At 45.4% G+C, this 27,530-nt stretch overlaps 1 protein-coding gene across 4 annotated transcripts in view; it reads right to left on the bottom strand.

Moving 5' to 3' along the window:
• Positions 1-27,530, bottom strand: part of CORO7 (coronin 7) — a 343,435-nt gene that overhangs the window by 92,501 nt on the left and 223,404 nt on the right. For all 4 annotated transcript variants that reach the window (XR_011022668.1, XR_011022669.1, XM_068244173.1 and 1 more), the window contains exons 10-13: positions 13,508-13,562; positions 10,402-10,459; positions 8,511-8,656; positions 514-609 (exon numbers count right to left, since the gene is read on the bottom strand). Coding sequence is in view for 2 of the 4 variants with exons in the window: in XM_068244173.1 (XP_068100274.1) it covers positions 514-609; positions 8,511-8,656; positions 10,402-10,459; positions 13,508-13,562 (355 nt within the window). In the remaining 2 variants the exon portion in view is untranslated. The remainder of the gene's footprint in view (positions 1-513; positions 610-8,510; positions 8,657-10,401; positions 10,460-13,507; positions 13,563-27,530) is intronic.

The following is a 27,530-nucleotide window of genomic DNA, read 5'->3' as shown; positions in this document are numbered from 1 at the left end:
CCTGTGCCCTTTATTCCATGCCTCTGTGTTCTAAACGTGTGTCAGATCGATTGCCTGTTTCTCCTTCCCTGCCTGACATCACACTATGGGAGGGGTTTCACCACAATATCAGCCACACAGACCCCGCCCTCTGATGATCTATTTAAAAAAGGTAAAGGTTTCTCATGGGAAACCTACTACCTACATCAGCTACTGATTGGGATGAAGTTTAATCCTGCATCCTCTGATCACCTTTCAGCCTCAAAGTTCAACAAGATGAAACAGACAGGAAGTAAATGGAGAGGTTTAATATAGTGTGATCTATGACAAGGTTGTATTTGTCAAAGACCCCCATTCCTAAGATACTTTTTATTTGCCTTTCATTTGAGATTCTAGTAGCCTTTTACACTGCAGCCTAGAAGCTGAACACCAACGCTGGTCTGGTAACAGTCACCTTTCTTCTAGCTTGCTAGAAGAATGCATAACGTCATATGCTGTAATGGCGACTAGTGACATCTGTACAGTATCCCTTACCTGCTTGTTGTCTCCTGACCACCAGCTCTGAGCAGAGTGCGCCGATGTGCATCCAACCGTATCAGGGAACAGGTCTAGTGGGAGCTCCTGTACTGCCTGCAGGACACACAGCCAAATGTCAGAGAGTGACAGAGGATAAGGTACCCAGACAGACAAGCAGACCAAGTGTCAGGGGACAGCCAAAGGCCAGACAGTAATTACACAGGGCAGACAGTGCAAGCATCAAGTGGTGTAATGTCACAGTGCTCAGCTGATCCACAGATAACACATGATGGGAAAGCTGATAAGATCCAGAGATAACACATGATTCAGAAGGCTGATGGCTGTGCAATCAGTGCATATAAACTAATGATGGTAAATATTCACTGCTGAGATGATTGTTCATGATCAACGCAAAAATGTAGCAACTAGGTATAACTGGACAAGCAAACCGCTACATACACCCTTTACACATCAGCGATGCCAGGCAATGCCCCCATGAGGCAGCAGCACAGAACAAGAAAAATGCTCACAGCACACCATGTAAAGATAAAATCCAGGTTACTTTATTGGTACATCCAACAGACAGACACAGAGGTCCAAAGGTTCTGTTACCACTTGCTCCCTGACCACATGCGGCCAGCGGGAGGGGACAGTGTAATGTCCTCTCCAATGGTCAGCCGGGGCGGATGCACTCCCCATAGGTTATATGGGGGAACACATCTGCATGCTCCGAATTATCACGGACCGCACAGAATTGTAATCCATTTACTGCAACAGATCCCACAGTGCAAATGGCTCCTATTTATTAAATAGGAGCCGTTCACTGCCTGTTTAGCGATGAGCGGAGAACAAACAAAAAATGTCTATTAGTCATGGCTCCTGGAGCAAGCGGTCTGGAAAAGCAATCTGGATTTTATCTTCATATGTTGTGCTGCTGACTTTTCTCTTGTTTTGTGTATCTGCCAAACTGCTTATGGTGATCGAAGCTCCTGGAAAACCATGCCAGAATGTTACTGATACTTCCTGGCCTTAAAGAGAACCTGTACTGGCTGGATGGTGTAATGGTTAAGGGCTCTGCCTCAGGAGACCTGGGTTCGAACCCCGGCTCTGCCTGTTCAGTAAGCCAGCACCTATTCAGTAGGAGACCTTTGGCAAGTCTCCCTAACACGGCTACTGCCTATAGAGCGCGTCCTAGTGGCTGCAGCTCTGGCGCTTTGAGTCCGCCAGGAGAAAAGCGCGATACAAATGTTCTGTGTTGTTGTGTTGTTGTTGTACTCTAAAATTCTTACAATAAAAAGCATACCATTCTATTCATTATGTTCTCCTGGGCCCCTCTGTGCTGTTTCTGCCACTCCCTGTTGCAATCCTGGCTTGTAATTACCATTTTTATGCAGTGTTTACAAACAAAAGACATAGCAAGTGATAGGCTGAGAGTAGGCCAGTGTATGAGTCATACAGAGTGTGCAGGGGGCCTGGAGAGGGTGTGTATAGCTTCTATCCAATCACAAGCAGCACAGCACATTCCAGCTTGACTGCCTCAGCCCGACAGAGCCGACAGAGGAGAGAAGATTAGATCATATAACAAAGATAACACAGCCACTGTGCAACTAGAAAAGGCTGCAGTTATAGCACATTAGAACAGGCATAGGAACTTATAGGATAGAAGAAATAAGGATGAAGATTTTGTTACAGAGTCTCTTTAAAGAATACATCCAGCCCCTGGAAGCCTAAGTGTCTCTCGCTGCAGCTCCGCTCCAAGCTGGTGGCCCAGGGACCCCTTCGTTGCAGCCGCCAACCCGGCCAGGTCAGCGGCCTATGCGCAAGCACAAGGTGGCTGGGAGCATTCTGCGTCTGCTTCCATGGGCTGGAGAAAGCCCCAGCTAAAAGAAATCTATTTTTTTTTATTCCCGGATGTATCCTTTAAGCTGGCATACATCTATCAATTTTGTGGTCCAACTGACAATAAAATTATCGAATCAGCCGCTGTCAGCCCAAATGTAAATGTGCCTCCTGGTGAACGTGCAATGTAAATCTCACCTGCTCCAGCTGCGGTGACTCCAGGGCTTGTCCGCTGCTTCTCCCGAGTGCCACCAGGCAGCCACCCGCACCATGTACTATATGCGCCACCAACATGCTTGATCAGGTGTGCAGCGGGTAACAGCGTGTGATAATCATGAACAATGAACACAATGGAAATCCCGGCCGCTGTCCCCCCTAGTTTACATGTACACCCCCTCTCTCCCCCAGTGCCCCTGCATTAATACTTTGCCTTACTGCCACTGTGTCCGGACTTCTCTTCTGGGTTCGTATCCCACGTGGTACAGTGGCGGTGAGGCGACAAGGCGTGGTTTATAATGGCCACCAGATCTCTCTATTATCAGAGAGAGATCTATCTATTGGTCGATTGGCTGTCAAAACCGGAATATGGATTGACTGTTACCATGCGCTGGAGAAAAAAACCCCTAGTTAGTCAAAGCAGCGTGCAGAACTGAGGAATACCCTTAAATCCTCAAATTGTGCAAATAGTTAGATTTATAGGAGTCTGACACGCGCTAATCCAATCAATAAGCTTTATTCCTACAAAGTGGTTTTACAAATATTGCAATAAAAAATAAGTACCCCACTCCACTCATACACTCCACACCACCTCCACTCTCATACCACTGAAGGGCCCTTCTAAAAAACAAAAATGAAATAAAAAATAAAAATAGTCATAAAAATTAGAACGTTAAAAATAGGCATGCAATGCTTCCCTACATATGCAGGTTCCGACCCAGCAGTTTCCTATATGGATCAAGGGAAGATTTAAAACTGATTTGAGGACCGTCCTGTTAAACTTCCTCCAGCAAGTACCACATTCCTGTTACAGATATGGATCAGTCCGATTATATGGCAAGTGCCTCAGTCTACAAGGTTTGCTAGATAAATCCTTACAAAGTCCACATACCGCTCCTGGACCTCCTAGACTTTCCGCTGTCACGCAGCTCGCTCAGTGCACTCCACGCCAGCCTTCTCGTGCAGCCTGCGTCACTTCCGCTCACAAGATACAGATCCCCGCTCGCTGCACTTCCGCTTAGCGTAACTTTGATGTATGTTGGTTCTTCTTTCCGGGTGACGTCACCACTCACACGGAGACTCCTGGACCTTGATACAAAGGTTACCGCTGCGCGCTTCCGCGGTATAGCACTTAGTCCGCAGTCTCCGTCACCAACTTAATATATAGAAGATAAAACCTCAACGCGTTTCTGCCAATATCCGTTGGCCTTCTTCAGGAGGAGTTTAGTTATCTGGAGTTGCACTCATTTCCACTCCCTATATACCATTATCCTGGAGCATCCGGCCCTTTATTAATGGGGTCAAGGGTCAAGGTCCGCTCAGCAGTACGTGTTCTTTCCATAATTCAAATTGTATGTATTCCTCATATCGCTGTGAACATCCTGCTCTATTTTCCCATATTGGGCTCTATTCACAAAACCATGTGCGGTAACTCTTTTTTGGGTGAAAAATTACCTCCAGTTATAATTCACTAAAAATAGTGAAAATAGTGAGTATTCACTAAAAATGTACCAAGTGTGATAAATGTTTGATAAAAGTGCGGTAAAACAGGTGATAAAACAGGTGATAAACTGGTGATAAAACAGGTGATAAAACTGTCAGTAATATGAACGGAAATAAAGCTTTTTTTGACCACTGTAGGGCAGCCCAAATACTTGCCACCCATTACACAGAGACCACCCAGGACAGCCTGTCACATTTAAAGTGGGACCTCAACTCTTGCACAGGACAGAAGGAAAACATATATAAATGCACCCCGTATGTATATAATTTAGCCTGTCTAATTCACCCGCATCTGTGAATAATCACAACTGTAATTTGAGCTCTCAGCTGTGCCAGCTGGCTGCCTCAGCAGAGCAGCTAATGTGTAAATACAGGATGTTAACCCTATGTCTGCTTCCATGAAAGCAGGAAGTACATACACTGGAGATTTTTTGCTGGATTTGTATCAGCTGTAACAAAGAAATGTTTTTCTTTAAAGGTAATTATGCTGCTGCTTATCTTTTACAGCAGAGAGGAATTTCCTCCTCGGCATCTATAAAATCATCTAAAAGACTGTACAAGGTCTGAAAGTGCGCCTTGAGATTAGACACACTCGTCTTTTCTGCCTTCTATGTAAAATTGACATGAACTCAAGCAAAGAAAGCTCAAAAGGCTCCATCCTGAAGGCCAAAAGCAGAGAAGTGATAATTATCACCTACCATTTGTAGGTGATAAAAACATCCTTAATTAACACCAACTTTTCAATTGAGAATCTCAAATTGGAGATAAATTTTGAGGTAATTACCACACTTTTACCGCATGAGGTAATTTATTGAGAAAAAAATTTGTGAATTTCAAAATGGAGAGATTTTGGTCGGTGTTTATCACTACCTAATTTAACTCATGCGGTAACTCATTGAGAATAGAGCCCATTGGGTGTGTATGGTCTTCAAAAGGATATTTGGTAAAATTAAATGTCAAAATATAAAATAAAGCAAAAAATTACAATAACATGACACACCTGCTACTGTTTCACCTTACAACATTCATTACCAACAATTATTCGTCTTATCAAAAAGCAACAAGTCATTCATTACCAGTTAAGAGTCAGGTATAGAGATCTCCTCCCCCCTCCCCAGGTTTATTCCACCTGAGGATTTGGAATATCTATAGCCAATAGAAGGACGGTGTATATATGGACAAGTTGGGGAATACCTGACTCTTAACTGGTAATGAATGACTTGTTGCTTTTTGATAAGACGAATAATTGTTGGTAATGAATGTTGTAAGGTGAAACAGTAGCAGGTGTGTCATGTTATTGTAATTTTTTGCTTTATTTTATATTTTGACATTTAATTTTACCAAATATCCTTTTGAAGACCATACACACCCAATATGGGAAAATAGAGCAGGATGTTCACAGCGATATGAGGAATACATACAATTTGAATTATGGAAAGAACACGTACTGCTGAGCGGACCTTGACCCTTGACCCCATTAATAAAGGGCCGGATGCTCCAGGATAATGGTATATAGGGAGTGGAAATGAGTGCAACTCCAGATAACTAAACTCCTCCTGAAGAAGGCCAACGGATATTGGCAGAAACGCGTTGAGGTTTTATCTTCTATATATTAAGTTGGTGACGGAGACTGCGGACTAAGTGCTATACCGCGGAAGCGCGCAGCGGTAACCTTTGTATCAAGGTCCAGGAGTCTCCGTGTGAGTGGTGACGTCACCCGGAAAGAAGAACCAACATACATCAAAGTTACGCTAAGCGGAAGTGCAGCGAGCGGGGATCTGTATCTTGTGAGCGGAAGTGACGCAGGCTGCACGAGAAGGCTGGCGTGGAGTGCACTGAGCGAGCTGCGTGACAGCGGAAAGTCTAGGAGGTCCAGGAGCGGTATGTGGACTTTGTAAGGATTTATCTAGCAAACCTTGTAGACTGAGGCACTTGCCATATAATCGGACTGATCCATATCTGCAACAGGAATGTGGTACTTGCTGGAGGAAGTTTAACAGGACGGTCCTCAAATCAGTTTTAAATCTTCCCTTGATCCATATAGGAAACTGCTGGGTCGGAACCTGCATATGTAGGGAAGCATTGCATGCCTATTTTTAACGTTCTAATTTTTATGACTATTTTTATTTTTTATTTCATTTTTGTTTTTTAGAAGGGCCCTTCAGTGGTATGAGAGTGGAGGTGGTGTGGAGTGTATGAGTGGAGTGGGGTACTTATTTTTTATTGCAATATTTGTAAAACCACTTTGTAGGAATAAAGCTTATTGATTGGATTAGCGCGTGTCAGACTCCTATAAATAAAACCGGAATATGCATGGCTACCTTTAGAGCCCGTTTCCACTAGCGTAAAGGATGCGAGGCGATCACCGCATCGCCTCGCATCCCCTGGCAGGTACTTCTAGTTGCCATCCATACAACTGGATGCGGCGTCATGCAGCTTCCCGTTGACGGCTATGGGGACTCAAATGCGTGCTGCGGAAAAGGCATCGTGCCAGATCGCGCAAGTAAATCTGCGTCAATGAAAACTACTCCATTGACGTGAGTTGGTTGCAGTTTCCTTGCGTTGCGGAGCGGTTTCCGCATAGCAACGCATCTAGTGGAAACGGACCCTTTGACTATGGAAGGGATCAGATTGTGAGTTCCTCTGAAGGACAGGTAGACATGATATGATATGTACTCTGCAATGGGCTGCAGAAGATGCCAGCGCTATATTAATTATAACAACTGTATAAGCAGGTCACCCTGCACAGGTCTTGAGCCCAGCTGTGCATGCCCAGAGAGTGACAATGATTATCTGTTGCCCAATATCAATATCGCGGCAATCACAATCACATACTACTAATACAAGCATGAAATTGAAACTGCTCCTACATCAGTGTTTTAGTCTCTCTACACACTTTCTGAGGTGCTGAATTCTGAGTTTGATGGATGTGTGTTTTGCTTGAACAGCAGGTTTTCCAGTACTGGCGTTCTGAACTGTCAGTTCTCACACTTTTATTCCCCACACCTTTGCAAAAGATTTTATTCAGCAACACTGATTAAAGCTGGTGTTAGAGAAGCTATTCAGGGAGAAAAAAAAACTAGAACAAAACACAATCCAAGACTAAACCCAACAGCAACACTACTGATTAACAATGTTTCAATATTTGTTGAACAAAAGTATCCATTTTTTGGTACACAATTTCTCCAAAAGGGACCCTAAAGTGACACGGTATGATGAGCTAAACATGCATGACAACAGTACCAATCCTTCTTGCTACTTTTCTCCTTCTTATTTTTATAATTGCAAGGGTTAATAAACCAGTGCATGACCTCTGCAGAGCCCATAAAACCTGTGGCAAGACAGGATGTAAAATGTAATAGGTCATCATTTCTCTGTGTGGGAGCTGAACAAACAGCAGCCATGTCAGTATGACATTACATCTAGCTCAAATTTCAAACCTGGATTTTTAAACCTTAAAATGAAAATAAGGAAATGACACTTTAGAACAGTTCTAGTCAGAGGCAAATCATCTACAAGGCAAACCTAGGTAGTTGCCTGGATAAAGACTTTAGGGGCTGGGTGGATGCTAGCCCACGCCAAATGTTACTAAAAAAGCCAGGTAACCATTAGTAGTGGGCAAACACTGCTATCTTGCCCAGGGCCCATTTCATCTTCATCTATTTCTGGTTCTAGCTTTACAGCAATTATTTATCTCATACATTTAATTTTCACTTCAGGTTTGCTGTAAAGCCAAAATCAGATAAAGCAGAATCAGATCACATTCAGCCAGTCAGAGGCTTAAAGGAAAACAGAAACTGATGAGACAAACGTGTATGTACAGTGCCAAGCATACAAATAACTAGGCTGGGTTGTTTTTTTATTTTTCTGCCTGAAAGAGTTAACATTCAGCTATGCAAGCGACAGTTTCTGTCCAGGAAGGAATAATGAATCTATAGCGGAACCAGCACTGATAAGGAATTACAGCCATAAAACTCTTGCCCGGCAAAGAACAACCTCTGAGAGTAGAGAAAAGTTAGAGGGTCAATAGTTCAGTCATAGAGTTTAGCTGTGGCTTACTTCAAAGACTGTGTCATTGAGCAGAGACAACGATACATTAAAAATGTAAAAAGTTGATTTACATAAATAAAAACTGCGTGATATCTCAAAAAGTCATTTTTTAGGAGTAGGAGGATAGATACAATTGTTAATCTCATCCGTTTATTTTCACCTCAGTATGCCTTTAAAATTCAATTATGCGATCACATGCCACTTCCTGTTTTATCATACATGGTAAGCAGGAAATGACGTGAGACCACACCCCTATTTCTGATGGGTTGGAGTTAGGACAGAACCCCAGAGACCATGCATGAAAGGACAATGATTTGTGTGCAGTGAAAGCCATGAGACATACACAAAGGGAGAGACATGAAGCAGTCAGCCTGTGCAGAGAGACTGCGTGTGACAGCCAATGGTACCTTGCGTGGGATGCTATAACTGATAGGAATGATGAACCTGTCAGTCAGCTGGAGGAGGCGGAGCAGCTCACAGTTCATCACATCCAGGCAAAGTTTAGGGACCAGCGCCAGGCCACGCGTCTGCTGCTCTGTAACACACTGCGAGACTGGAAGACATGCAGAAACAATATTCACATGGAGCTATCCTTTTACTCATGAAAGTGCTAGGACCACTGTTGTGAAAAATGGTAAAAAGTTAAATCGATGTAAACACATGCAAATAGTAAGTATGTTTCTTCTGGAGTAAAATGAGCTATAAATTACTTTTCTCCTATGTTGCTGTCAAATACAGTAATTAGTAAAACTCTGATGCAACTGACAGGTTTTTAACCAGTTCGTCTCCTGATGGGGGATTCTCAATATTTAATTTTTTGTTACAAAACCACTCCTTGAAGAGGATCTATACCACAGGTGTCGGACTCCAGGCCTGGAGGGCCAGATTCATGCCAGTGTTTAGGATGGGCTGAGAAAGAAAGGAATGTGTTCTGCCTGATGGACCACACCTTTCCTGATTCAGACCCGTCAATTCATTTGAGATGCACCAAAAATGTGTGAGGACCTCGGCCCTCGAAAGACACTAATTTGACATCCCTAATCTATACAAAGATGCAGACAAACCCCCACCCGTTTGCACACTATTCTGTCAGTTGGACTAAGCAACTGCCATTCACTAAGTGCTTTTCAAAAAATAAACCCCTGAGAATCCCCTATGAGGAGATGGTCTAGTTCAAAACCTGTCAGTTGTGTCACACTTCTGCTACCTACTGTAATGACAGCAACATAGGAAAGAAGCAATTTATAGCACATTTTACTCTGGGAAAAAAATGTACTTTGTATTTATGTGTTTTCGTGTATTTTAAATTTTACAATTTTTCGTGATAGTGGTCTTTTCAGCTGAAGCAATCTTGAAATGTGTTAAAACGGTGCCCTGATCAATAATGCAGTATACTTACATTACTGATTTTATTGACATTTTAAAGAGAACCAGAGACAAAATAAAAAAAAGATTTTATACATACCTGGGGCTTCCTCCAGCCCCATACGCACGGATCGCTCCCACGCCGCCATCCACCACTGCCAGACTAGCATAGGAGAAGTGCGCTCTTTGCATATCTCTGCAGTGGCCGCTGGAGAGTTACGTAGAGGGCGCACTTCTCCTGCGTAGCTGGCTCCGATGACGTCAGTGACGGGAGCGGGTTCCCGTAGTTGCAGGCAGCGGTGGATGGCGGTGTGGGAGCGATCCGTGCGGATGGGGCTGGAGAATGCCCCAGGTATGTATAAAATCTTTTCTTTATTTTGCAAACCAATTTTACCCCCTTCCATGTAGTATGAGAGCCACACCTCCACAGTCTTTTCTATGGAGCTGAACTCCTCATCAGACAGAAATCTTTGCAAGATGCTGCACACACAGATGCTGTAGACATTCAACAGATCAGTATCTGCAAAAGATCCGTTCCTGCAAAAGATCCATTCCTGCAAAAGATCTGTTCCTGCAAAAGATCTGTTCCTGCAAAATGCATTGATAGTCTATGATATCTGCAGATCATCATACACACCTTGTTTAACAGACATTCATCTGCAGATCAGACAATCATCTGACGATCCATCCTGGTGGATCTGATCTGCAGATGATTGTCCTCTATGGGACAGTTAGTGACAAGACTATATTCTCTGTACAGCGCTGTGCAAGATGTCGGCGCTATATAAATACTAAATAATATGAATGCTTGCAATGCAGGGTGAGGTTGTAGACTGCATAATAAACAGAGCAGTGGGTAATTTGATTTTATGGCAATCATCAAGTATAATTATACTGACATAAAAAAACCCAAACAAACAGAAAAGTCCTTACGTTGCACTACAGAAGGCGATTCAGTGCTGACCTCCATGCAGTACATTGTGCTTTCACCCTGCGGAGGAAATAAAAAAGTGGAAACATAAAACACATTCAGAGATTACAGCACCTGCGACAGGAGCTGAGTAAAGGCTCACATACTGTAGGTGGCTGTTAGGAGCCTGTCTGACCAGCTGCCTGAACTGTGCCTGCTTCTGGCTGTCAATGATATAAACACACCTGAGTGTGCAGCTGCTTGTAGGGTTATCCCACACACGACTATGAACCATTAGTCTGTATTATTAGGCCTGATGCTCTAAACCAGGCTTTCTCAACCAGGAACCTCAGGGTTCCTAGAGTACTCTGCAGGGGTTCCTTGGGATTTTACCCCATCGTGGGGGAAGTATAATAGAGCACAGTATAATAGGGGGTACTGTAACAAGAAGCACTAAATTGGGGGTCAGAATAATAATGAACACATTAATAAAAAGCACTAGGATAAGGAGACAGTATAATGAGTGGCAGTGTAATAGGGGGTAATGAAATAAACAGCCTTCCCTACTTTTAAAGGCCACGCCTCCTGCAAAATAAATGCAGGGGTTCACCGAGATCAAAAAATTGTTTGCAGGGGTTACTTGAGATCCAAAAGTTATTTGCAGGGTTCCTCCAGAGAAAAAATGTTGACAAAGGCTACTCTAAACTGTGTGAAGACTGTTGTGACATTTCTGAACTAGAAAACCTCCCTGTGTCTGCATGCAGGGCCGGATTAAAGCCAAGGCCACATAGGCCAAGGCCCAGGGCACCACAGGTTCAAGCGTAGGTGGGCAGCAGGCTATACAGGGGGGGTGGGGGGTGGAGGAAGGGTCACCTGGCTACCTATACTGGGGGGGGGGGGGTCATCAGACTATCTATACAGAAGGGAGGGGGTCACCTGGATACTTATACTAGAGGGAAATTAGAAGGGGGGGGGGATAATCAGGCTGCCTATACTGGAGGAAATAGGTGTCATCTAAACTGGAAGGTGGGGAAAGGGGGTTATCTGGCTACCTATACTGGAGGTGGAAGGGAGTGGTCATCTGGCTGCCTATACTACAGGGAAGGGTCATATGGCTACCTATACTGAAGGAGGGCAGTTGCTAAGCTGACAGTAGCCTTGGGTGGTAGAGTACAAATCTGGCCCTGTAAGCGTTGGGTATCCTCTGGGCACTCCAGTTTCCTCTCACATCCCAAAAACATACAGATAAGTTAATTCCTATTGGTTTCCATCACTGCAATGCCTGCTCAGTCTTAAAGAGAATCTGTATTGTTAAAATCGCACAAAAGTAAACATACCAGTGCGTTAGGGGACATCTCCTATTACCCTCTGTCACAATTTCACCGCTCCCCGCCGCATTAAAAGTAGTCAAAAACTGTTTTAAAAAGTTTGTTTATAAACAAACAAAATGGCCACCAAAACAGGAAGTAGGTTGATGTACAGTATGTCCAGACATAGAAAATACATCCATACACAAGCAGGCTGTATACAGCCTTAAGGTGGCCATACACTGGCCCGATTTGCGGCAGTTTCGACAGCAGATTCGATCACTGGGATCGAATCTGCTGCCAATCGTTCGCGCAACACGCACCCGCCGATCCGATTTCCTCCCGAAATCGGATCGGTCCGTCGATCGCGCCGTGCGTGAAATTACCCTCGATCGCCCGCGGGTAGGGAGCGCGTCGCTAGCGGCGGCCGATCCGATCAGGTATACATTACCTGAGGCTGGCTCCCGGGCATCCCGTCCGTCACTGCTCCCGTCATGGCACCTCCGGCATCCTCGTATAACTTCCGCTGTCATGCCAGTGACAGCGGAAGTACAACTAGAGGGCGCTCTATTTGAACTTCCGCTGTCACTGGTGTGATAGCTTAAGTTCTATGCGGATGCCGGAGCCGGAGGTGCCACATGACGGGGACATCACGCCCGGGAGCCAGCCTCAGGTAATGTATACCGGCGGGGGGAGCGGCGGCAGCACCACCACAACAGATTGTGATCGGTTTCAGGCTGAAATCGATTCACAATCTGTTTGCAGGAAAGGCAGCCATACGATCCCTCTCTGATCAGATTCGATCAGATAGGGATCTGTCAGCTGGTCGATCTGATGGCACATCGACCAGTGTATGGCTGCCTTTACTTCTGAATCTCAAGAGATCACTTGTGTGTGTTTACCTTCTGTCCACAGCTTCTCTCATGCACTGAACATTACAGGCTTCCTGCAGACAGCTCTGCCTATGTTGTTAATTCCTCAGTATGTGACAGACCAGCTCCTTTCACAGCCTCCAGAGGAGGATTTTTATCCAGCTCTCTTCTATCACTGATAAGATAGCAGAGAAGCTGCTGGCTTATGTAAATAAAACACACACTGGAGTGTGCATAGAGGAACAGTTCAACACTGAAGAACTTGGCAGCCTTCCAGACACAGGCCGACAAGTCTGACAGGGGAAAGATACATTGATTTATTACAGAGATGGTTATAGTAGAAAGAGCTGCAGCAAGCCAGATCACATTAGAATAGGTTTAGGAACTTGTAGGAAGGTAGAAAAAACGTTGTAATTTTTGTTACAGAGTCACTTTAAAGAGGAACTCCAGTGAAAATAAGGTAATAAATAAAAGTGCTTCATTTTTACAATAATTATGTATAAATGATTTAGTCAGTGTTTGCCCATTGTAAAATCTTTCCTCTAAATGATTTACATTCTGACATTTATCGCAAGGTGACATTTTTACTGCTGGCAGGTGATGTCACTGAAAGCAGCTGCTGCTTGCTTTTTTGGCAGTTGGAAACAGCTGTAAACAGCTATTTCCCACAATGCAACGAGGTTCACAAACAGGAAACTGCCAGGAACATGGTCCTCACAGTTTCCTGTGGGAGGGGTTTCACCACATTATCAGCCCCCTGATGATCCATTTGCGAAAAGGAATAGATTTCTCGTGTAAAACGGAGCTACTGATTGTGATGAAGTTCAATTCTTGGTCACGGTGTCTCTTTAACAAATCCCTCTAAAGATTCTGAACTATATCTGCCAAATCAGGGCCTACTGACCCTTCAACTGAAGGGTGTAGGGATGAAGTAACGCTACTGTAATTACCTGAGCAGCGAGGATGAGCAGCCCTGTGTCTACATCATAGAGTGGGATGAGAATCCTATGGAGAAAAAGACATCATAAACATTAATCATTTCTATATTACACAGGACTATACATAAAATAAATGACAAACCCGAGACAAACAATTACAGGCTGGACTAAACTCGGACAAGGAGGATAGTAAGGACTATCTTGGCTGAAAACTTAGCTCGTGTACATGAGCCCTTGACGTCGCCTAAAGATCCAGTATTCTGGATCTTTAAAACGGGATTAAACTCTAACATAACATTCAATAAAACGTGTTTTTCTCTTTTTTATCGCCCATACAGTTATCATATTTGCGATTATACACAAATATTGTCTGTTTAAAATTACACGTTCACAAAGTACAGTTTATCTGCTCTGAAAGCTGCCACTGCATTTTATTGCATAGATGCTGTATTTATATAGTATACTGTATCCAGTGAGGCTGTCTTCTGTGTACACTTTTCCTGGCAGGGTTTCCGCTGGAGCGTGAACAGGTAGCGTAGCTAGTACAATACACAGCAATGGAGAGTAAGATTAGTCAAGTCCAGGCCGTAGTCATGCACAAGTCAGAGGTATCGTGGTACAGAGTCACTAGGCAATATCGTAGTCAATTAACAAGTCCGGTCATTCACTAAAGTCAGATGTCAGTCGTATTGAAAGGATCAGGCAAAAGCTTAGTCAGGGACAGGCCGAGTCGAACCCATGAATCAGATGGCAGTGGAAATATTGATAAAAAGAGTAGCACTCATAAACAGGGATATGGGTGCCAAAGCCTCAAAGGATCCTCACACCTTTGGATCCAATCCGTGTAGAAAAGATGCTGGAGGCTGGCACTTCCAAACGTAGAAAAAGCTTTTTATTGAACCATTAAAATCAGTGGTAATACAGCAGATGGCAGTGGTACAGTAGAATAAGACAAGAGCGAGGTCAAGAGGCAGGCAAAAGGTCGGTACACAGCAAAATATACAATAGATGTTACTACAATATTACTAGAATATTAGGAATAATTACAAGATATAACTACAAAATACAAGACTGACTGACTAGAGTACATATATATTGTGCGTCTACACAATATATTAATGTAGCTCAAAAATATAGCTAGCTAGACCTAGAACCAGCGAACGGATTAGCATCAAGGTCAGTGAGTGACTGAGAGCTCTGGCCTTATATACAAATTCCTAAAAACCACTCCCTAATTAGCAGCACCTCCTGTTCGGTGATGTCACCAAAATGACATCACCACTGGCGTTGCTCAAACCCGCCTCCTTAAGGTATAAGACCTTTCAGGTCTTGCGCGCATTCGTTTGGACGCATTGCGCATGCGTGCGCTGGAATTCACCACCACGGGGAGACAGAGGATGCCGCCGGAAGATGTCAGCGGCGGAGACTCGCCAGCAGCACGGCCCCCGTTGGAGACGTCGTGGGACCTGCCTCTGGAAGGTAAGCTTATCACACATAGGGCTTGATTCACAAAAGAGTGCTAACTGTTAGCACGGCCGTTTTTCGCGCGAACTTTCGCGATCACACACAATTAAACGGTTTCATGCGAAATTGTTAAATTTTTGCGCAAAATCGTTGTTTTCAAGCGCGATTAATTGCGCGCGAACGTGAAAATTCGCGCGAAAAACGGCCGTGCTAACAGTTAGCACTCTTTTGTGAATCAAGCCCTTAATGTAATCGCTTCCTCAACTTTGGATTCGGATTTAAAGAGAACCCGAGGTGGGTTTGAAGAATATTATCTGCATACAGAGGCTGGATCTGCCTATACAGCCCAGCCTCTGTTGCTATCCCAAACCCCCCTAAGGTCCCCCTGCACTCTGCAATCCCTCATAAATCACAGCCACGCTGCTGACAAACAGCTTGTCAGAGCTGGCTGTGTTTATCTCTATAGTGTCAGTCTGCTGCTCTCCCCGCCTCCTGCAGAACTCCAGTCCCCACCTGCATCTCTTCCCTCCCTGCTGATTGGAGGGAAGGGACGGGGGCAGGGACCGGAGCTATGCAGGAGGCGGGGGAGCAGCTGAGACTGACACTACAGATGTAAACACAGCCTCACAGCACGGCTGTGATTTATGAGGGATTGCAGAGTGCAGGGGGACCTTAGTGGGGTTTGGGATAGCAACAGAGGCTGGGCTGTATAGGCAGATCCAGCCTCTGTATGCAGATAACATTCTTTAAACACACCTCGGGTTCTCTTTAAGCTTCCCACTGAAGAAGAAAGAGCTGTGTTTAACTGTTTGAATGCTGTTTTGCTACCAGTGTTTGTTTTCTGGTAGTACGGTAGGTTTTATGCTGTAAAGAATATTTTAGAGCAAATAAGAAATGCTGAGTTTCATACCACTTTAACGATACTGAGGTCGGACCACCAAGCGCATTGTTCTCCTCCTTACCCGCCCACCGGAAGTCATTGTGTTGTCCTCTGTTGCTAAGATGGGAGGAACGTTGCGCAGACGTATTACTAGACTCTAGGCTAGCAATGCATCTGTACTGCATTTGGTCCTGAACCGTCGCCTGAGGTATTGAGTCTTGATCTCTGCAGACAAGTGTAATTGAACGTGTGTATGAGGCATAAGACACACCACAGAAAGAGTGTAACACTGTCTATAAGCATTTAAATTCCTTGTACACACAAGCAGATGTCAAGACATCCTTTTGGGAAATCAATCTTTTCAAACAGTTTCCAGATAGGTAATTGATTGGACAGGAATGCCACATATATGAAAGCTCATAGATTTGATCCATCATTTATACACTGGAACAGCATGACATGTGCACAATCTATTGATATTTACTGTTCGGTGACTGAAAATAGCCAATAAACAATTGTTTTATCAATTGATTGGCAAAACAATATATTTCCAACCAGTGGACAATCAGATCAGATTATTTGGGTCCTATATACGGCAATCAGAAGTGAACACTGGCTGATATGTACCAACCCTCAGAGACCTCCAGCTACACAGGAGAAGGTTCAGCAAACCAATGCAAAGAGAACTGGAGCACAATTATTGAAAGACACAAGGATTTAGACTGGGGTTTAACGAGCAGGTACAGGACCTCCCTGCAAAATAAGCATGGGGTTCCCTGGAAATCAACATTCCCCTGGAAGTATGGCTAGCAACACGCTACCCCCCCCCCCCCCATACATATACACACACACCAACTTACCCTGCCACCCTCTCCTCACCTTGCAGAGTAGCCCAAGGAGCAGTGTAATATTTACCTGCTCCTGGGGTACAGATCCCTTCTGTGTTTCCTGGCAGCTGCACCCTCTATGTGTCCGTCTATGTAACTTGCATCGGTCACGTGACAGGCAGCAGGAAGATGGCAGCAGACAGAATGTGGCTGCTGGGAAGCACAGAGGAGACACAAAGCGCTGGAGCAGGTAAAAATACCCCACTCCATGCGCTACTCTGCAGAAGAAGGAACAACCCCCTTCCTCCCCGGGGTCACAGGTACCATCATTATGCCGGTGTTTGGACTGGTTACTCTTGTTCCTACATATCTGCACCAATCTTTGCCTTGTGTTGATGATTCAGCCCTATGGTATTTATATAACAACAGATATTGTGTTTCTTGCTAGACTTGCCCTTAGCATTACTCTCCCTGCAGTTCTTTTATATTAACAATGTATCATAAATCTGCCTGTAATACTTTGTACATTCATTTACACCCATACAAACTAGCAGTGCTATGCCACTTTACTGGCTATCCAGTATATAGTAATTCAAACAACCTTCACAGCTGCCCTTGCCACTTCAGAGATTAAACACCAGGGGGCAGTGCAGATGCATCTCAAACTCCTATTCATTTGTAGACGTCAATAAATATGTTCATTAATAGCTGAGATGCATGTTACACACACATAACAGACTGGCTCCTAGTTAGTATCTGATTATATCAGAAGAGGCCTTCACATGGGGCAGAAACTTTACTTTTTCCAAGTATTTTAATGAGTGAGAGCGCAGAGAAAGAAAGCTCTATTGGAAACAATATGAATTTGTGTACTATAATCTGGAGTAACCAAGAAGCTCAGGGTGACCCACACCACTAGGAATATATAGGGGGATACAAGAGACCGAAAAGCCCTCCTACTAATAAGCAATGCTTGGTGAAATTTGCCTTCTTAAAACAGAAGGAAACGTGCAATAATTCAGCTATAAGTGAACATTTGTGGTTACCCACAATGCTCCACTACTGAATATGCACAGTATCCCTTTTCGCCCTTGTAAGCAAGGCAAGCATACTCTGAACTGTGCAGAGGAAAATCTGTCAGCCCTATATCAATGAATAAAAGTAATCATAATAACTGACGTCTTTCACTCTGTGAAGGTGGCCAAACACCACACGATTTGTTCTTTTCAACTTTACTTTTAAACCTTCCTGGCGGTAACCCCGAACGTAGTTCGGGGTAAGCCGCGCAGGAGGTTTTCTCAGGCCATGCACGGCCGATTTCCTTAATTTTTTTTTTGCTGGACGCAGCTAGCACTGCGATCGCCGCCGCCCCGCGCCCGATCGCCGCTATCCGTCCCGGCGCGCGCCCCCCCCCCCAGACCCCGTGCGCTGCCTGGCCAATCAGTGCCAGGCAGCGCCGAGGGGTGGATCGGGACTCCCAATGACGTCACGACGTCGGTGACGTCATCCCGCCCCGTCGCCATGGCGACGGGGAAGCCCTCCAGGAAATCCCGTTCTTTGAACGGGATTTCCTGATCGGAGATCGCCGAAGGGCCTGGGCTCGCTACATGATTTAACAAAAACAAAAAAAAACTGCTGCGCTGCCTCCTGGTGGAATTTTTCATACCGCCAGGAGGGGTTAACTGAATTAATTCAGTTTTCTTAATTGATTGAAAAATCAAACCAATCCACCATACACTATTCAATTTTTTTCTAAAAATTAATTCTGGCCCATTTCCACTGCTGCAGAAATTGGGCTGAATCCGCTGAGTTTCCCCGATAGGAAATCGTGCGGGGAAACTCTGCCATAGGGGATCATAGGCTGCCGCCGTCTGAATCGCTTGCCTTAGTGATTTGGCCGACACTGCAGCATTTTTTCAGGCGGGAGGCAGCGAATCCCATAGCCCTGCATGGCTTCCGGCTGCGTACTCGCACAGGAAGGAAGTGCCGCCACGCGTCTCGCAGGACGCACGGCGGCTACTGGAAACCGGCCCTCAGAGTTTTCCACCATGGTGGATAGATTAAATGATTGAAAATTTGATCGATTTTTTTCTATACAATCAACCATTTATTTTAGGAAAATAATTGAATATGAAATGTTTCGGTTGAGGCTAGGTTCATAGTGGGATGTTATTGTTCTGTGATAATAAAGTCTTATCACGCAGGTTACCACACTGCAATGTTAACCCTATGCGACAGTCACAGTGCAACGTTGAAAACGCATTGTAAATGTTGCGTTATGATAACGTTCTGCTGGATGGTGTAATGGTTAAGGGCTCTGCCTCTGACGCAGGAGACCTGGGTTCGAATCTCGGCTCTGCCTGTTCAGTAAGCCAGCACCTATTCAGTAGGAGACCTTAGGCAAGTCTCCCTAACACTGCTACTGCCTATAGAGCGCGTCTTAGTGGCTGCAGCTCTGGCGCTTTGAGTCCGCCAGGAGAAAAGCACAATATAAATGTTATTTGTCTCTTCTTGTCTTGCTGCATCCGTTACCTCTAAATGCAGACGTTAAATACAGGAAAGCATACTATTCATTGCCTGTATGCTCCACTGTACCTACTGTATGCAATGGTAACACAGCATTAATGTATGCCTTACCACCTTTTTGTTGCTTTGCGTTGTAATGCTGCATTGCGACTTTAAGGTTGCATTACAATGCAACGTCCCACTGTGAACCTAGCCTGAATCGCGTATGACTACCTTAAAGGACGACTGAAGTGAGAAGGATATGGAGGCTGCCATATTTATTTCCTGTTAAACAATACCAGTTGCCTGGCAGCCCTACTGATCTATTTGGCTACAGTAGTGTCTGAATTACACCAGAAATAAACATGCAGCTAATTTTGTCAGTTCTGACAATAATGTCAGAAACACCTGATCTGCTGCATGCTTGTTCAGGGTGTATGGCTAACAGTATTAGAGACAGAGGATCAGCAGGAAATATATTTCCAAAGGCAGTTGAACTGTGTGCTCAGCAAGCAGTTATGAGGTAGCAGTGAGCAGTTACAAGGCAGTAGCAAACAGATGTGAGAGTTTGAGAGGCTTTTCACTGCCTATCAACTGTCCGTGGAAAAGGGGCCTCAAAATACCCCAGTAGGGGGAAGCCTCTAAACAATCTCTGACATAAAAGTGGACCTGAACTCTTGCACAGGACAGAACGAAAACAGAGAGAAATTCACCCTGTGTGTATCTAGAGAGTTTAGCCTATCTAACTCCCCCTCATTTGTGTCTAATCACAAGTTTGATCTCTCCCCTCTGTCACCTAACTGCCATGGCAGAGATGTCAGGTACACTCATTTGGAAACACAGGATGTTAAAGGATACCCAAAGTGACACGATTTCTTTCTCTGCCTGAAAGAGTTAAATATCAGGTATGTAAGTGGCTGACTCAGTCCTGACTCGGACAGGAAGTGACTACAGTGTGACCCTCACTGATAAGATTTTGTCCTTTTTATCTCTTTTTTGTTTTCAGAAGCAATTTTCTGCTAGGAAAGTGTTTATAGTTGGAATTTCTTATCAGTGAGGGTCACACTGTAGTGACTTCCTGTCTGAGTCAGGGCTGAGTCAGCCACGTACATACCTGATATTTAACTCTTTCAGGCAGAGGAAGAAAAAAAGGAACACAGCATAGTTATTTGTGTGCTGAGCACTGTACATACCCATGTCTATCTCATCATGTCACTTCGGGTATCCTTTAACAATATGTCTGCTTCCATGAAAGCAGGAAATAGAGTGCAGATTTATTTTAGGATTTGGATCAGCAGTAACAAAGAATTTTTTTCCTTTAAAGGTCATTATGCTGTTGCGTATCTTTTAGAGCAGAGAGGAAGTTCTGAGTTCAGGTCCGCTTTATCCGGTGGAGGATTACTTGCGTGACAATTATTATGTACGACCGCGATTGCATTGCGCAGGCACACGGATGGCCCATGCAGTAGCATGGAGTCCCCAACGTGCAGCTTTATTTTCTGTACATGAGCGTCTCTGTGTTACGGCCATCTGTGAGCCTGCTCTGCGTGGCTGCATTACTTTAGCTATCTGGGTATTCTGTTGTACTGGTCCAAGCCCTATCCCATAGTGCCATATCAATTCCTGTCATGCACTATGGAGGACCAAAAGTCCCAAACAGGCTGTCTGCATGTGGGGTTGGTGTGGCTCTGTAAAAATATAAGCTACAGGCTTGTTCTACACCAGCAGTTCTGGATGCAAGCCTGGCTCCAGGGGGAATACAGAGATCGTTTGCATATTCAGTAGCGGTGCATTGCGGGTAACCACAGATGTTCACTTAAAGGGACACTTAATTCTGTGGAAAAAAATGAGTTTTACTCACCTGGGGCTTCCAGCAGCCCCCTGCAGCTGTATTGTGCCCACACAGACTCCATCAGATGCTCCTGGCCCCGCCGGCAGTCACTTCCGGTTTTGGCGATAGGAGCCGACAGGCCGAGAACGCGAGTGATTCTTCGCGTTCCCGGCCACAATAGCGCCCTCTATGCTGCTATAGCATAGAGTATATATCATATAGCAGCATAGAGGGCACTATTGTGGCCGGGAAAAATCACTCGCGTTCCTGGTCTGTTGGCTCCTATCGCCGAAACCGGAAGTGGCTGCCGGCGGGGCCAGACTTAAGTGTCCCTTTAACTACTCTACGACCGCTCCACACCAATGGGCGTGGCCACGGCGGCAGCCCCAGGACCGCCTAACGCCAATTGGTGTCAGGTCCTGGAGCCGGCTAATGCAGGAGATCGCACACAGGCTGCGCGCGCATCTCCTGCTTGGGGGCGGAGCTGTGCCCCGCCTTCAGTCTCAGAGCGGCTATTGCCGCTCGGGAGACTGTTAGACGGCGTGATCGCTGTCTATTTACATGTACAGCGCTGCAATCAGCAGCATCGCTGTACTGGGGACAGCCGTGTGACACGGTAAGTAAAACCTAGCCTGGTCTTTAGGGGGGTTTAACACTGCGGTCCTCAAGTGGTTAAAGCTGAATTCTTGCAAGTACCTTCTGTTTGAAGAAGGCAAATCACACAAAGCGTTGTTTTTTAGTAGGAGGGTTTTTCAGTCTCCAAGTCCCCTATACTTTCCTAGTGGTTTTGGGTTCACGAAGAGCTGCTTGGGTATTCTGTTGTTCGGCTAACTGCCAGTTTCTGATAAAGGTAACCTGAAGTGAGAGCCATATGGAGGTTTTGCTTAGCTTTTGGCTTTAGTTGTTTTTAAGTCACACCTGCAACAAGCATGCAGCCAGGGGAGTCAGACCAGAATCAGAGCATCTGATCTGCAATCTCATACTGGGCCAAAGCTATAAAAGTATTAGACCTCTTTCACATTAGACAATGTGTGCAGGAGCAGTTTGCTGAGCACGTTGAATAGGCTGCGGCGTGTCGTCATAATGCTGCGGTGCGATGCTGAGTATCGGCGGTAGTAATTCATTAACCCGACGGGAAAACGCTGATGTCTGACGATAAAATGCTCCCGAGTACGTAGTATCGAAACACAGCGTCGTGTGTAAAAGGTAAAATGAAAGTCTATGGACATTCATTTTACCTTGGTCACCGCAAAGTTTCGACTTTGCGTTGAAACGCTGAAAAAGGACTCTGGTGTGAAAGAGCCCTAGAGGCAGAGCATCAGCACAGAAGCCAGGCAACTGGCATTGGTTATTATTATTATTATTTATTGAATTTATAAAGCGCCAACATATTACGCAGCGCTGGTTATTAGAAGATGGAGATGGCAGCCTCTATATTCCTTTCACTTAAAGTTCTGTATAAGAACGCCTTAAAGGGGAACTGAAGAGAGAGGTATATGGAGGCTGCCATGTTTATTTCATTTTAAGCAATACTAGTTGCCTGGCTGCCCTGCTGATCCTCTGCCTCTAATACTATTAGCCATAGCCCCTGAACAAGCATGCAGCAGATCAGGTGTTTCAGACTTTAAAGTCAGATCTGACAAGACTAGCTGCATGCTTGTTTCTGGTGTTATTCAGATACTACTGCATAGAAATAGACCAGCAGGGCTGCCAGGGAACTGGTATTGATTAAAAGGAAATAAACATGGCAGCCTCCATATACCTCTCTCTTCAGTTCCTCTTTAATATTGATGTCTTCTATGCACACACAAAACAAAGTAAGCAAGGGGGACAGAGGAGGACACAAGGGGGACAGAGGAGGACACAAGGGGGACAGAGGAGGACACAAGTAGGATATAGGCGGACACAAGGGGACAGAGGAGGACACAAGGAGACAGAGGAGGACACAAGGGGGACAGAGGAGGACACAAGGGGGACAGAGGAGGACACAAGGGGGACAGAGGAGGACACAAGGGGGACAGAGGAGGACACAAGTAGGATATAGGCGGACACAAGGGGACAGAGGAGGACACAAGGAGACAGAGGAGGACACAAGGGGGACAGAGGAGGACACAAGGGGGCAGAGGAGGACACAAGGGGGCAGAGGAGGACACAAGGGGGCAGAGGGGGACACAAGGGGGCAGAGGGGGACACAAGGGGGACAGAGGAGGATACAGGGAGACACAAGAGGTACAATGGTGTATAATCCACAAGATGCACCAGATTTAGTATATTTTTTCCCCTGGTTTTTGTCCTCTAAACCTAGGTGCGTCTTATGGTTAGGAGCGTCTTGTAGTCCGAAAAATACGATACGTAATTTAAAGTATCTCCATCCTAAAATAAAAATCCTGCAGCGCTGCTGTAAAGAAAATATATTCCCTGCGGTGCCTCGTCTCACAAGGCCGCCCCGAAGACCCCGCATCACTACACTTCCGGCGCCTGGCTCCGCCTCCCCTGTCAAAAAATGCCCGGCTATTTACTGCAGTAAATAACTTGGCGGTTTTCTCCAGGTAGAGAGGGGAGGCGGGGCCAGGCACCGGTGGTGGAGTGATGTGGGGTCTGCAGGGCAGCTTCGTGAGACAAGACACTGCAGGGAAATAGAACTTTTCTTTACAGCAGCGCTGCAGGATTTTTTATATTAGGATGGAGAACCGCTTTAAAAAAAAAAAAGGGTTGTTTTTTTTTTTGCGAAATCCGCTATATTTTACGGATGTACGTTATTATGCGTACAACCGCGGTACACTTCCGAATTCTCTTATTGGCTTAAATCTTCTGGTCTCGTGATTGGCCTAAAATTTCCTAGGTAAAATACTGATTCCCTGATTGGCCCAATACTTCTGTCCTGTGTTTGGCCTAAGATTTCTGAATCTCGGTAATGCAGTGTTCTGTGGAATTCAGATCTCTGCATTCCTATTTCCGCCACGGAAAGCCAATTTCCAAAGCTAATCCCTACAGGGGAAGGGAGGCTGTGGGGGCAGGAGGGTTTGGGGCAAGTGGAACTATATTTAAGTTAATGGAAGCAGAGAATAAATATTAATGATGGAGATGGACTTCAAAGAAAACTAATGTTAGAGTATTTCATTCATAGATTTAACACTATAATTAAAAATGTATAAAATATGACAAGTGTTCTTCTTGGGAGTTCATCCTCGGCCTGGCAACGCTTTGTGAGCAGAACATAATCACACTGGGTGTTTCACAAGGAATGGCCACATTTCAAATAATAGTTAGTAATTTGTCTTGTTACTTATTAAATACAATTAAGTCCTCGAGTTTCCATCACTATAATTATATTTGTTCTAGTTTTCCTCCACCTATTGCACTGACAGCATCAAAGCCATCGCTGACTTCACCCCAAACCCCTCAGAGAGAGTCGTCTTCCAAATTGCTACAGATGTGAGGCCTCGTTCACATTGCGTGAGGGGGGGGGGGGGGGGGGGGTGTTTGCGATTCCTAAGCGGTTTTGCCGAGTGATTGCGGCTTTTCATTTCCTGACGTCAGTCAGGAAGTGAACATTTTGACCTGGAAAAGAATAAATACAATGGGCCTGATTCACTATTCGGTGCTAACCTAGTTAGCATGTCTAAAGGGTGTGTTAACTAGGGTGCTAAGTAGTTAGCATGCAGAAAGGTGAATCAGGCCGCATGCAAAGTCTGGTGCGCAAGAAACGTAGCATCGCGGTGCGACGAAAATCAGAATCAGAATCAGAATCAAGTTTATTTCGCCAAGCATGACTGGGTCATGCCCGGAATTGGGTTTGGCACGGACAGAGAACTCAGCAGCAAAAACAAACACAAAGAGACAATGAGAAGGCAACAACAGTACACATCTAATAGCAACCATGACATCAACATCTAACCACGACATCCAACAGCAATGACAGCGGCAGCAACCAATGGATGACGTATTGCAGTGAAGAAGCAATAGTGCAGTGGTAGGTGCAGCTTGAACAAGGGAGGGACTAATTTAGGGCAATGGGGCAGGACACAGCGAACCCCTATGGTCTGACTACCGGCCTGAGGGGGGGGGAGCCAGTGAATGGAATTCCAGAGTTTAACGGCAGCAGGGAAGAAGGAGTTCATGTGCCTAGCTGTCTTGGTGGAAATGGACCGTAGCCTTCTGCCGGATGGGAGCACGTTAAAGTATCGGTGGCCTGGGTGTGAGCGGTCGTTTGCAATCCTTTGTGCTCTGGAGCGCAGTCTGGAGTTGTAGAGGAGGTCAAGCGAGGGGAGTGGTTTCCCGATGATTCTCTCCGCCGACCTGATGACCCTCTGAAGCTTGTATTTGTCTCTGTTTGAGGAACCAGCATACCACACCAGAATAGAGGTGCAGATGACGGATTCTATAGTGGCAGAGTAGAAGTTTGACATAAGCTCCTGTTCCATTCCGAATTTCCTCAGTTGACGAAGGAAGAAGAGTCTTTGTTGTGCCTTCCTCTGTGTGGTGCTCGTGTGAGTCTTTCAGCCCAGGTCACTGGAGATCTGAGTTCCCAGGAGGCGGACACTAGATACCTTTTCAACCTCCGTGCCGCACTATGCGACGTTAAGGTCGCACCCAATGTGCCCTTATAGGCACATCGGGTGCGCCGTTTCGCGTGCACCGGACTTTGCTAATTAGCGCGCCCTAAGCATCTTTTGCCGTGATAAGGGGCTTTTCACAAGTGTGCTAACAGTTAGCACCGCTTTGTGAATCAAGCCCAATGTATTTAGTCTTAAAAACACGAACGCAATCGCTGCACAAAGCGATTTTGTGAGCATTTTGCGTCTCTCCTATACTTTCCATTGAGGTGGAATCGCCTCAAAAATGGTCCACGCACCGCTTTACTGAACGGACTGTGCACGACCACGCTGATATGAACCTTCTCCGAGACATTCATTGCACACGCGTTTGGGGGGGGCGATTTTAAAAATGGCCCGCGCATGAACAAAGGACGAAAACGCCTCCAATGTGAACGAACCCTGACTCTGGCTTATCCAAGTCACCAAGTCCAAATACACGTTACTTTACAAATCCCAACAAGAAACCTTTGCCACTGGTGGAGCAATCCTGCAAAGTTATTATTATTATTTAGTATTTATATAGCGCCATCTTCCGCAGTGCTGTACAGAGTACATTGTCTTTTCATTTACAGGGACCCTGAGTGCTGAATAAAAACGAAATTTGGACTTACCTGGAGCTTCCCCCAGCCCCCAAGGTCCTCCGGCATCCTCTTTTCCCCTCTCCTGGTCCCGTTGGCGGCTCCGGCAATCGGTGACTCTTTGGTGAAGTCGAGCGTGCGTGGTCCCGCCATCAGGCTGGTCGCCGTAAGCCTCCAGCGTGATTCAGGCTTTAGAGAACTGGGCATGGAGACTTACAAAGACCAGGACCAGGAGAAGGGTTCAGAGTTCAAATTTCATTTCATTTTTATTCAGCACTCAGGGTCCCATTAACTGTCCCTCGGAAGGAGCTCACAATCTAATCCCTACCATAGTCATATGTCTATGTATGTATCGTTTGGGGATGTGGGAGGAAAACTGAGTTTCCTACCCACAGACACTGGGAGAACATACAAACTCTGTGCAGATAGTGCCTTGGCTGGGATTCAAACTTAGGACCCAGCGCTGCAAGGCGAGAGAGCTAACCACTACGTCACCATGCTGCCCTATCATTATTTAGAATTTATATAGCACCGACATCTTCTACAGCGCTGTACAGAGTATACAGTCATGTCCCTTTACTGCCCCTCTGAGGGGCTCACAATCTAATCCCTACCATAGTCCTATGTCTATCACAGTCTGGGGCCAATGTTTTTTAGGGGAAAGCCAATTAACTTATCAGTACATATTTTGCATGTGGGTGGAAAATGGGAGTGCCCGGAGGAAACCCATGCAGACACGGAGAGAGCATACAAACTCCATGCAGATAGTGCCCTGACTGGAATTCAGCCAGGGACCCAGCGCTGCAAGGCGAGAGACTAACCACTATGCCAGCATACTACCACAGGCACAGTCTTGCTATATTTGAGATCACAAAGGCCTTCTGTTGCCTAGGCGACATCTTGTGAACGGTTAGGGTTTGGGCATGAGCAGTGGAATCTAGCTGCACTCATATGAAGCTCTAGGCCACGGCTGTGACTATAACATTACAAGGTTCTATTGCAGCTCCATTTGATAACTTTCCGTACTACTCCGGGTCATAGCGACCCGGAAGTAGTATTTGCCCATAGAGATTCGCTAGCGAACGGTTCGCTAACATCTCTACCTCCAAGTAGACCCTTTAGTTTGGTCACCTCCTCTCATTCCAGGACTTATCACGAGTGGCCACTCTCTTTTGGAACTCTCTCCTACAGCCTGTCTGCCATGCTCTAAACCTGGAAACCTTCAAAGTTACTCTCAAGGCACTTAATCTGTACAATAAAGCCTCTAATTTCCTAAAAGTAGCATTGGAGGTCTACTGTCTCACCCACTAACCCCTGTGTCTCCTTCCCTAATATTTCTAACTTGCTACCAT

The sequence above is a fragment of the Hyperolius riggenbachi genome, chromosome 7, assembly GCF_040937935.1.
Source record: "Hyperolius riggenbachi isolate aHypRig1 chromosome 7, aHypRig1.pri, whole genome shotgun sequence".
In the NCBI taxonomy this organism is placed as follows: Eukaryota; Metazoa; Chordata; class Amphibia; order Anura; family Hyperoliidae; genus Hyperolius; species Hyperolius riggenbachi.
The sequence above is the reverse complement of the archived record's forward strand: the minus strand, read 5'-3'. Positions and strand labels throughout refer to the sequence as shown.